The sequence below is a fragment of the Anguilla rostrata genome, chromosome 3 (genome assembly GCF_018555375.3).
Source record: "Anguilla rostrata isolate EN2019 chromosome 3, ASM1855537v3, whole genome shotgun sequence".
Lineage (NCBI taxonomy): Eukaryota > Metazoa > Chordata > Actinopteri > Anguilliformes > Anguillidae > Anguilla > Anguilla rostrata.
The window spans coordinates 9,265,712-9,278,182 of NC_057935.1; the positions used below are offsets into that span (position 1 = coordinate 9,265,712).

Below are 12,471 nucleotides of genomic sequence, written 5' to 3' on the forward strand. Positions count from 1 at the left end.
TTCGCCCCGTCCAATTACTGTCACGAAACACGACCTGCCTGTGTGCCCCCCGCCTCCCCTCCACAAAAAAAACATTGAGTTTATTTTTGGGGGGGGGTGAAAAAAAACAAACACAGGACGAGTGAGAAGCAGAGAAAAGTGGGATCGTGTTTCTTTAAAAGCACGTGAATGTTGTTTTAGCTCCTGCCTGCTTTCCTGGGGGCCTGCTGTCTACTGAAGGGTAGAGTCTTTCGGTGCCTTTCCCCCCCCTGACTCCACCCCTCTTTTCCGACTGGCTGCTGCCTGAATGTGTCATCCCAGTCTCAAACTTACTTTTCTCAGTCCAAACTCATGCCTCCAAGCTGATGGACAAGGACGGGACTGCATGGCCAGCCGCTGTGTGTGAATGAGTGTGAGTACGGTGACTGCAATTTAACCCTAAGGTAGCAGATCTCTGACCAGACTGAGGCTGCCACAGCTTTCACTACATGTATCAGCGCTAGGGGGTTTTGAGCTATGGGTTTATTGATTTGGGTATTTGCTTGTCTTTGGTTTTTACTGTAAAAAAGTTAATGATAGCACTCAGACTTGTGGACTCACTTTCAATTGTGGTGGTTTCTGTATCTGTAGAAACTCTCTGAATAGAATATTTTTGTCATTCATGATACAGTAGAAGTGTCTGTAAATACACTTTATAAACACTTCAAGTGTTTATAAATGCTTTTTTTCTTCAAATGAATCACTTTACTATTACTACCATTATTCAGAAAGTTACAAGAATAAATATTTGTGATGGCTCTTGGTGCTAATATTGTTGAAATGTTAGTATAATTATATTCAAATACATTTTTTAATTATTCATCTTTTGTTGTTTCAATGGTTGTTGGTTCCCATATTGATTTATTCACTGAGATATAATTATACTTATACACAAATTCCTTGTTAAATACATTTCTTTCAAATGAGTCACTTTACTATTACTGATTATAAGAATAAAAAGTTAAAATTGGGAAATAAAGTTTTTGACTGTTGTTGATGTTAATATTGTTGATTTATTCAATTAAATTATTAGTTTAGTTTACCTGAATTTGAACAGTGCAACCTACTACGTTTTGGAATTAATATTCCAATTGTCATATTAAAAACGTATATGTGGTACATTTCTAAGATAAATGAAAATAGTTTGGATTAATTGGATACAGGAGTTAGAATGAGGGTGTGAAAGCTGTGGTCAGATCTTAAGGATTGTCCAGTGCTGTTACAGTCACACTCAACCTAGTGCTGAAACAGCAATTCTGTGCCTGACACAGTCATAGCAAAGCTTCAAACATGCAGCTGGTTCTGATTCTGGCTCTGTGGCTGGTGCCCCTGGCCCAGCCCCTGGACCCACCGCCGTTGACCATCCAGTACCAAGTATGGGAGGAGCAACCTAGCGGGTCTACGGTGGGCCGGCTTTCGGACGACCTGCGGCAGAGGGGAGAGGCCGGGGCTCTGGACGACTTTCGGACTGTGGAGCAGGGTCAGTCCCTCCCCTTCGAGGTGGGGGTGCAGGATGGGGCGGTGTTGACGGTGGGCCAGTTGGACCGGGAGGAGCTGTGCAGGAACTCAAACTTGTGCGAGATCCTCTTCAGCGTCCTCTACAGGAAGGATGGCGTGGTGCACTTTTTGCGGGTTCGGGTGGAGGTGCTGGACCTTAATGACCACAGCCCCGTGTTTCCGAACGAGGAGCAGGAGGTGGAGATCTCAGAGATGGCCACTTTGCGCATGCGCATCCCGCTGGATCGGGCTGTGGACCCTGACGCCGGGCCCAACGGCCTGCAGACCTACTCCCTATCCTCCAACCAACACTTTGCCTTGGACGTGAAGAACCCCTCGGCCGGCCCCAAGCAGGCGGAGCTGGTGGTCATCAAAGAACTGGACAGGGAGGTACAGTCTTCTTATGAGCTTACGCTGGTGGCTTGGGACAAGGGAAACCCCCCCAGATCGGGAAGCACGCTGGTCAAAATCAATGTTCTGGACTCCAATGACAATAGCCCCGTGTTTGAGGAGAGCACGCCCACAATTGAGCTGAGTGAAGACACTGCCCGGGGAACAACTGTCATCAATCTGAAGGCTACAGATCCTGACCAGGGGGCCAATGGGGAGATAGAATACTCATTCAGTAAACATGCCCCTTTGGATGTACAAAGACTCTTCAACATTGACCCAAAGACAGGAGAAGTGACACTGATAGGGGCGCTGGACTTTGAGGCGAAGCCCTCCTATGAAATCGACATCCAGGCTCGGGATCTGGGTCCCAATGCCATCCCCTCCCACTGCAAGCTGCATGTCAAAGTGAAGGATATAAACGACAATGCCCCGAGGATACACATCACCTGGACGCCGCCTGACTCCCCTGTGGCGACCGTGTCGGAGGACGCGGCAGAGGAGACATTCCTGGCATTGGTCATGGTTTCAGACGCAGACTCAGGGGAGAACGGCGAGGTTCACATCCACATACGGCACGGCACACGCAATTTTCGACTCAAGAGGATCCACGGCGACAACTACATGATTGTCACTAACGGAACCCTAGACAGGGAAAAGAAGATGGAATACAACCTTACCCTGGTGGCCAGAGACCATGGCAAGCCTCCCCTCTCCAGCATCAGACACCTGCCTGTCCATGTTCTGGATGAGAATGACAATGCTCCTGTTTTCTCACAGACTCACTATGAAGCTTATGTGTTGGAAAATAACCCACCTGGCCTCTCCGTCCTGGAGGTCCAGGCCCAAGACATTGACCTGGAGCTTGGAGGAGAGGTCTCCTACTCCATCAGGGAGTCCAATGATCTCAGGACTCCAACAGCCTCCTTCTCCGTTGACCCTTCAAGCGGAGCTGTCTTTATTGAGCAGGCCCTAGACTATGAAGTATCTCACACCTTCTCTTTCATCGTGGAGGCCACGGATCAGGGCCAACCGCCCCTCACCAGCAGTGCCACGGTGATCATTAATGTTGAGGATGTCAATGACAATTACCCCGTCATTGAGGATCCACTACCAAAGAAGGGCAAGGCCTCTTTGAGTGTGCCCGTGAACGCTGAGAAGGGCGAGATAGTGGCAGAGCTTGGAGATAAGCCAAAGGACACAAGTAACAGCCTCTTTGAACTGTCTTCAGAGATGAGCAATCACTCTGTCCACATCAGGCCGGAGGGTTACCTGGCCGGAACAATCAAAGCCAGTGATGCAGATTCAGGATTGAATGGGAGACTCCGTTTCCAAATAGTGAACGGAAACTCCGCTGGGTTGTTCTGGATGGATGACACCACAGGACAGCTCTATGTAAACACCAGCAATGCAACTGAGCTGATCGACAAGAAGTTTGAGTTTGACGTCAGCGTGTCAGACATGGGGACGCCTACGCTGGTCACCACGGTGACCCTGGAAGTGGCCTTCATTAACCTCCTGGACCACCTGAAGAACTCGTCTCCAGGCCAGCGGGGACAGCTCAGCTTCACCATGATGCTCGCGATCTGCCTCGGAGCCACCTGTGTGCTGCTCCTCCTGGCCGTAGCCCTGGTGACCACCTTCTGTCGCCCGGAGAAACGGGACAACCACGCTTACAACTGCAGGCAGGCAGAGTCCACCTACACCCGCCATCCACGCCGCCCTCAGAAGCAGATCCAGAAGGCCGACATCCAGCTGGTGCCTGTCCTGCGGGGGCGGAGGGAGGGCCCACTGGAGGCGGAGGCCCAGCCCCTTACCTGCGCGACCCCAGAACTGCAGGAGCCTTTCCCACCGGGACCTTTCCACCTCTCCCCATCCCTCAGCCGGACAATCCGGAACCAGAACTTCCCTGAGGAGAACTCGACCCTCCCCCTGAGCCAAGGCAGGACTCTGCGCAAACCGGGCAGCGTGGAGCTGAGCGGAACTCTCCCGCGCACCCCCGCCACGCCGTTCCGGACCCTGCGGAGAGCGAAGGACTCGGAGTCGTCGTCCTCGCTGTCCCAGACGGGCACGCTGAGGCGCCACGGGGGCTCTGAGGCGCAGCTCCAGCCCGAGGACCATGCCGCGCATGCCGCCCCCGGGTCTCCGCAGTCCTGCACGCTGAGGAGGCAGAGGAACGCGGGCGGCCAGGGGGGAGAAGACCACAGGCAGATCCTGAGGAACCTGGTGCGCCTGTCCATGGCTGCCTTTGGAGAGAACAACTCCATCCAGCTGTCGGCTGCCTCCCCAGAGGTGCAGGTAAGAATTTACCTGAGAGCTGTCCCACCAAGCCAAGCGAGGGTTAATCTACACTGTCATCATGCACTTATTCATACATACACACACACACACACAAACATGCACAGACACAGACACACACACAAACACACACACACACACACACACACACACACAAATGCATCCACGCATACACAGACTCACAAACACACACACAGTTTAATGCTTTTATGTTTTGTGTTAAATGCCACTTCAATGTACACACATTAATATAACCTTATTGCCTTGTTACAATTAGAAGTATTCGAAGTGAAGGACACAAATGTAGTCACCACATTACTCACAATAATGTAAAATGGTATCAGCTGCAGGTAGGTTTTGCTTCATTAAACTGACACATTTCCTAATGAGAAATAATACATGGATAATTATGCTTCGACTGATTTGATTTCTACCGGTTTTTGTGTGTTTCTGAGGTCTTACAGAAGCCCTTTATGTAGTCTGAAGGCAGGGCTGCTTTCTGAGGCAATTTCCTGTACAATCCTGTATCTGGGAGTGAGTGCAGTGTGATACATACGTGGCCCCGGGGGCCTTGGTCTTTTCAGACGCTTCTGTAGCCGAGACGGTAATCGACACCCTTATTTACCCTCTGAGAAATCACAGCGGTGCTTTTACTCAGCGCTCTGTGACAGATGAAGAAAGGGAGGGGCCCGTGGGTATCGGGCTCCGTGATCTGCGGGGAGACGCGGACAAAGGGAGCTGGGATACGCTCGAGCGGGGAGGCGACACTCCCGCGCCGTTTTTTGGGTTGTCTGTGTTTTTCGTTACGTATCCCTGCGAAGACTCGTTTAAAAATAAAAAATTAGCAGCGTCCGACGAGACCTTATCAGCCCCTGCTGGTCCACGTGCCGTGGGACCCTGCCTGAGCCGAGCAGGTCCGCGGGCGGGGGGGGGCGAGGCCCCCCTGGGGTCTCACGTGAATTTTGGCCAGGAAGGAAGGGCCAGACACGGGCCTGCTGCCTGCTGGCCCCTGCTCTGCTGGCCCAGTTACTCTGGAGGTCTCGGGGGGGACATCCTCAGACGTCTGAGTGGGAAGTATGGACGTCCTGCGAGGAACCCGGCAGGGGGAGAATTGGCCGAGGTGCGGAGGCCGTTTCCCTCCGCTCACAATAGCCACGTTTCCTGTTTTACAAGGGCGTCCAGCTGGAGTTTGCGGTCCGTGTAGTGCTCTGTGCATCTATAGGCTGCTGTGTGTGTGTGTGTGTGCCTGTGAGGGGGCTGTTTGTACGACATCCTGTAAGCCAAAAAACACACTTTTTCTCTCTCTCTCAAAAAAAGCAAAAACAAAAAAAAGAAACTGAATTGGCATTTATCAATGACTACCTCGGTCTGACTATTTGACCATTTAATGGTGAAATTAGCTATCGGGCAAGCCACTCAGTCTCAATAGTGCAATCATTCAGTCAGTCAGTTTGTCTGTCATTCAGTCAGTCAATCAGTCAGTGAGTCAATGAGCGATGTGCTTTTCTTTAGCCACAAGCAAGAAAAGGATATTAAATCCCAGTAATTGCTATAACGTGTGCTCTGCTGACAGAGTTCTTTATGAGAGAAACACATGCCCCGCGGTGCAAACGACACGCCAGACAGGCACAAAACTCATTATTTCTCAACCTGTTTCTTTTGGAGAGGCACCAGGAGTGCGCTAATGGGCTCATTTGAGAAGAATAGACTTGGTGTGACAGTGCATCCTCAAAATGCCCCAGCCCCCCTCCTTATCCTGTGCGTTTCTGTCCCACAGCAGGTCTCCCAGCTGCTGTCCCTCCTCCACCAGGGGCAGCTCCAGCCAAGACCCAACTTCCGGGGGAACAAGTACTCTCACAGAGGTGGCAGGTGAGCCCCCGCGTACCCTCCCAAATACTTACCCCAGAGGTGGCAGGTGAGGTGCCCTGCCTTCTGCCCCTAAACTGTTTTCGACGAGGTTGAAATGTTGACCATTCCTGTCTGCTCATTTGGGTTGCTAGCCAGCTTCTTGCTTCTGTGTGTGTGTTGAACTGAGGAGTGTGGGGGAGGGGAGCAGTTCGGTTGGGGGTGGGGGGGGGGTGGGTGTAAGGTGGGTGTGAGGGCAGGGAGATACGGGGAAGTGAATCAGCGTAGACAGCTCATCAACAGTTTCACAGACAGGACGGCGAACCCGCCCAACCGTCTCTGGTTCCTGTAACTCCAGCTCAGCGTCTGCCGATCACGGCTGCGGGTTTTCTGGAGCGGCCTCTCTCTCACACGCCCTGCCGTGATTCACCCTGCTGGGGCAGGACTCCACAGGCCGGGGGAATCGCACGCAGGACCGCGCGCTTCAGCTAACGCGGCAGCCCCAAACGCGGCCTTGAGAGGCGCTCCTTGACATCGTCCAGCGACGCGCGTCTCCGCTGGCGCTTTCAGTGGCCGGCCGCGACTCTTTCCCTGTTCACCTGACCTTCGAAACGGTCAGTTTGAGGCAATTGGCCTTTTCCGCTACACTGGTCTGGTGAGACTGTGAGTCTGACTGGCTGTAACTAGAGCTCCGAGATGAAGGTGGACACAGACAGTTTAGGCCAGCAGCATTCTCAACCCCCCGCCCCAACACAGAGGCATTTGCCCCCCCCCCCCCCCGCCCCTAAAAAAAAGAACTCTTTCATGCATATCCTCTCTGGGAGCAGAGGAAAGACAGTGCGGGATGTTGGGAGGGAGTAGTTTGTCGGGAGGGGGGGCGGAGGGTCGACAGGTCTTCGACGTATTTCGCCCGTGGGCTTTGACATCCTCCCGCCTGTTTCCTGCTCTGCCCTGAAGGTCTGGGACGCAGGATGCTGACTGGCTGAGCACCAAGGACAGCGGACACGGCGAGAGCGAGGCGGGCGACGCGGACTGGGACGTGGGCCGAGAGTCCCCCGTCGACCCCATGCTGGAGGACGGCCTCCACGGTCAGATCACAGGTAGGGGCACACCGTACCCCGCTACATCTTTCTGGAACATACCATTCCACCGCATACAGGGTGGGACGCACGACTCTCCCAAAAACAGGAAGCGGTATAACATTTCTCTCAACACAGGCAGGGTTTTACCATTGGCACGGTCCTGCTGCCTGGGTTCTGCGTGCATCACATGTGGACCCAGGCAACCAGACCACAGCCTACTGAAGACAGCTGAGAATGATTTTAGGGCTTCTGAGGCCCAGAGCCTTCAGAAAGTAGGCGGGGCTAGCGTTTCTTTGTGAAGAATGATGTAATCCAGAAGCTATCCTGAAAGACATTCAGAAGTAAAAATAGATATGATCAAACGCCAGACAAAATGTAACACAAGACATGAAATTATTTTATGTGAAGCATTTTTGACAGTTCAGGACATGACTTTCATTCTGAAATATTTTCATAGATCAGATAGCATATTATCAATCCCAATATGCCATACCGTTTGCCTAAAGCAGACAGACAGGGACATAGCCAAGCATATAATCAAGCCATTTCCCTGAACTAATCTGGAAAACGACCTCTATGTCTGTCTCAGTGTGACTACCTCGTGTTCCTACGGTGAATATTCCTGCGATTCCACAAATTCCTTTGTCGCGATATTTTTCTTTACTTTGCTTCAAACAATTCTCTGTGCGTTCATATGAGCACCTTAAAGATAGTTTTTTTTTTCTTTCGAGGGGTTGGGTTGGCAGGCCTACAGAGAAAGGTTTGACCCACAGAGCCTTACTCAGAGCAGTCCAGCGGTCTGACCGTCGTCAGGCTTTGATCTGGCCGGTCGCCCAGATTCCCTTTCGGTGACACACACTCCGAGCGCCTCGCTATCTGGGCTGTGAGGTTATCAGGGCTATGAGGCGTGTGAAGAGGATGTGGCGGTGTGGTGAGCTCACCTGCGGGTGAGAGAAAGGGGATGAAAGGCTCGGCGTGCGCGTGTCACCGTGAGTCACCTCTGCCTCCGGGACGGCCCTGCTCCTCCTCAGAGCCCGCACCGGAGAACTGTGGGACCCGGCCGCCTGTTTGAGGACTCCATTATTGTTTTTCTTAAAGTAGCCCCTTTTTCTGGTTCCTCCGCCCGTCCCTTTCTCCGCCTCTCTCCGGTGAGGTCCTGAGGTGCTCGACGGCTGTAATTCCATCCCTGGGTCATAACCCCCCCACCACCACCACCCCCCCCCCCTCCGTGGAAGACTCTCCCACCCCACCCGTCACCCCTGACCCCCCCCCCCCGACCCCTCCCAACACCCTGACCCCCCACCCCCCCCCTCCCCCCCCCCCCCCAACCCCCTGACCCTCCCCCCCGACGGATTGGTTAGCTCTGCCCGGTCTCCAGTCTGATATCGCATTCCACGCCGGCGCTCCTCTCCGCGGCTGACGGACACAATGCAGGGGGGGCCGCGAGCCGTTTCTTCTCCTCTTTCAGCGGCGGCCTTTGAAGGCCGCGGCCCCCGTGGCCCATCTACCCCCCCTCCCAGCTCTCTCTCTCTCTCTCTCTCTCTCTCTCCACATTCCTGGGTGCACTCCTCTCTGCTCTTCTTCTCCTGAAAGAAGAAGAAAATGAGGTCAATTGCTGACAGTGAGATGACTGACTCTGGATCACAGGGCTGAATGAAAGTGGGTCTCGTGTTTTTTTAGTGCACTGAAAAACCTGAAACCATATTTGTCCATATTTGTGCTCTTTATGTACACCGGCAACGTACTGTAGCGAGTAGAAAACAACGCACGTCAAAGTTTAAATCACAATTAAGAGTCGTCACAATTATTCATGTTGACATTTCATCTGGTGCTGTCTCATCACAGTGCTTTCACAGTTCGTCCTATTGGGTGATTTTTAGATTTATGATAAATGTTCTTGCTGTACGACAGTGGAACATCTTGCCGTTGAGTTATACATCAGCTGTATTAACTACAGCTGTCTGACTTGAGCAGCTGCTGTTTAATTCATAATGAATGGCATTGGTATTATTGTTGGGATAACTGACCCGGGATCAGGTTTTGGGGGGTTTATTCGCTCAAGCTCTGACCACCTCTGGTTCCAGTAAGTGCCTAATTGTTTTTTTTCAAGGGATTAACGTTTGCCGCTCGCTATCCCCCTCTAATTAAGTCTTAATGAGAACGAGCCAGTCTGGTGCAGCCCTCACCAAAGGAACGCGGTTTAGGGGAGAGCGCAGGGCCAGGAAGCAGAGCGGTGCTTACCGACGTGATTTACTGCAGAGCACTAAGAGTGTCGGGGGGGGGGGGGGGTTGTCTGATGTGGGCTGCGGTTTTGTTTCATTTGCTGCGCTAGCTGATGCCCTTTGAACAATGGCCGGGCCTCGCCGGTTTGTTTTCACTGTTTTTATGTTTACGTGCTAACCTGCGCGTGGCGACTGCGAAGGAAAACCGAAAGATTGGCCCCGTAACCTCATCCGCCATCGGCTCACCGTTGGCCTGCTCTTTGTTTGTGTGCAAACAACGAAATGCGGCAGTTGGACGGTTCCTCATTTCACCGCCTAACGTTCCGAGCATTTCCAAAACAAACACCGAGCGCAGAATGGTCATAACGGGGATCGTGTGACACAGTTCCACTGCTGTGTGTGTGTGTGTGTGCGTTTGTGTGTGTGTGTGCGTGTGTTCGGGGGTCAGTCCCTGTTTACTGATCCGTTCAGTCAAGATAAGGTCTTGTTTAGTTTTTAGATGAAGACTGAACCCCCTGCCCCCCGCCCCCCCCTCCCACTCCCTGTTCCATTTAGAGCCCTAAGAGAAAGAGAGGAAATGTGGAGATGGAGCTGGGGGGGTGTGCAGCACATGTGAGGCTGCCCCAGATCTGTTGCTTATTAGATTAAAGCCAGTCTTCCAGCTCTGTCCCGGCTCAGGAGTGGGGCTTTTCTGGGCTGTGAAAGCTAATTAAATCTGCCCCCGAGGAGAATCCAGTTAGAGGGTCCACGGTGAAAAAAAAACAAGACGAGCCCATTCTCCTTCAGACAGGAAGCGGCAGGGCTGTGTGTCCAGTGCACGGACTCAAAGTGTGTATGTGTGAGTGTGTGTGTGTGTGTGTGCGTGTGTGTGCATGTGTGTGTGTGTGTGTGCGTGTGGTGCATGTGTGTGTGTGCGGCGGGTGGGGGGGGGGGGTTGCTGAACTTCCTTCATCCATGCATTCATTCATTCATTTGAATTTATGGAGCTTGAGAGATAGCCTTGTTATGGGTTCTGTTTTTGCCTCTGTATCTATCTTTCTCGCTGTACCTTTTCCTCGTCTGTCGCTTTTTTGCTCTCTGTCTCTGTATTCAAATGTTTTTACCCCCTCCACGTCACTTGTTGAATAATAGCCTGAATATTCTTATTCTTAAAAACTTGGCTAAAAGTTTTAAAGTTTAAAACATTTTTAAAATGTGCCTTAGGTATGAAGGAACATAAATGAACACTTGTAATATTATTTCTGTAATGTTGAAAATGTGTGTTTGGAGATAAGCCCTGAGAGCAATGATGTAGCTAAGATCTCCCCCCACTGGAGACAACACAAACAAACACAACTGTTCGGCCTACTTTTCTCGGCAAATCTTTTACAGGAAGAAAAGATTGATCTTGCTTTTTTCCCCCACTTTGTTGCGATAAACAGCTGTCTTTGTGCGTGTGTACCTGCAAACCCTTGTTGTTGTTGGTTTTTTCATCACTCGGGAAAACAGATCACAGGAAAAAGCCCATTTGTAAAATGCGCTTCCTGAAATCTGTTTTTTCCTGTTATTCTCAGTCATCGAGCACTTACAGTGTTTGCCAGCTCGTTTTGGGAGGTCAACAGCAGCCTGTTATTTGTCCTGCTGTGTTGTGTTGTGCACGGTTTTTTCTGTGCTTGTTTGTGTGCATCTTCCTTACTGCTTTGAGAATGGCAGCTCACAGGAAAGCAGTTTTACCTGTCCATGCACAGTGAGTGACCTGTGACCCCGCCCCCCCTCACTGCTCTTCCCTCTCTCTCCGTCAGACGACGTGTTTTCGGACTTCCCGGACCCGGAGTGGATGGCGCGGCTGTCCCTCCCCCTCGCCGCCGACTACCACGAGAACGTCTTCGTGCCCGAGGGCCCGGCGTCCCCCGACAGCCGGGGCCCCCCAGCGGAGGGCCCCGGGGACTCCGCCAGCTTCTCCACGTTCGGGAAGGCCCCGGAGAAGGGCGGCCCGCTGCCGGGGTCCCTGCTCTCCGAGGTCAGCACCCTGTTCGAGATGCTGCTCACCCAGAAGGCCGACGCCCAGCCCCGCACCTCCGCCGAGGTGCTCTACCGCCTCTCGGCCGCCTACCGGCGCTCCATGGGCCTGGACGGGCCCTCGGGAGGGGGCGAGAAAAGATCGCCCACGATGCACTGCTCCGGCCCGGACTCCCAGAACCAGCATCTGAACTGAGGGGAAAGGGGAGTCGAGAACTTTCCGGAAGCTTTCATTAGGCTCCATGGCAGTCACATGCTTTATTTTGTGACTCTTTGGTGGCTGATTGCCAATGAACAAATAGACCCCCCCCCCCAGGGTAGATTCCCACTCTCCCCTCCCCTAAAAACACCCACTTCAGGAGCGACCTAACACTGTTTGGATCTGACCTGCCCTGTCTGGAACAGGTTAGGGCAAAAGGAATGAATATAATAAGCTCATGTGTAGGAATTTTAGCAGCTGGTTACCTCCTAATTGACCAAAGACTTGAGGTTGAGCCAAAAGTGTTGAGAAAAGAACTTCATCTCCCATGAACGCGATGCCTCATTCTTTAGGCTCCTCCCTCTTTGAGACAAGAGATGGACGGTCTGCCATCCTACAGACGCTGGTATCGCACGTGTCGCATAAGTGTTGCTCCTGTGAAAACGTGGCTGTCCAGACTGAAGCGTAATCTCTGGCTGGGATCCGGACGCTCAGCTGCCATTGTGAACACGTATGACACGTTTCCTCATGAATCAAATGTTTGCGCTGCAGAGGAAGCCACGCTTTTGTTTTCAGAGACAAAGCGACATCCATCGCGGATGCCCCCCCCCCCGCCTGCTCACAAGAACGAGCGTGTGAGATTTCGGCAACAGTAGGCCACGGTGGTCCTCACAAACTTCCCAAGTGCCGGACTCAACATGAATGAAGGGAGTGGCAAAAGTGACGTGCGACAGCAGATTGTTTTAGGTATTCTGTTGATTAAAAAAAAAAAAAAAAAAAAAAAAACACTCTCATAAATACTACTTCAAACAATAGCATATTCATATTCATATATATATCCATATACATATGGATACATACATGCAATACATGGAATACCTTCAAAAGAGTAAATACATTTTTTCAGCTGATGGTAGGCTTG

The 12,471-nt window shown here is 51.9% G+C and overlaps 1 protein-coding gene across 2 annotated transcripts; it reads left to right on the top strand.

The window, feature by feature from the left end:
• The first annotated feature begins 309 nt into the window (after positions 1 to 309).
• Positions 310 to 12,335, top strand: pcdh12 (protocadherin 12). Of its 2 annotated transcripts, XM_064325869.1 has the most exons (5): positions 319 to 391; positions 1,290 to 4,203; positions 5,981 to 6,072; positions 7,006 to 7,148; positions 11,134 to 12,335. In XM_064325869.1, the coding sequence occupies exons 2-5, from the start codon at positions 1,309 to 1,311 to the stop codon at positions 11,544 to 11,546; spliced, it is 3,543 nt and encodes a 1,180-aa protein (XP_064181939.1). In that variant the 5' UTR covers positions 319 to 391; positions 1,290 to 1,308; the 3' UTR covers positions 11,547 to 12,335. The 2 variants fall into 2 exon arrangements, with proteins under 2 accessions (XP_064181938.1, XP_064181939.1); XM_064325868.1 differs by having other exon boundaries at positions 310 to 4,203.
• The last annotated feature ends 136 nt before the right edge of the window (positions 12,336 to 12,471 follow it).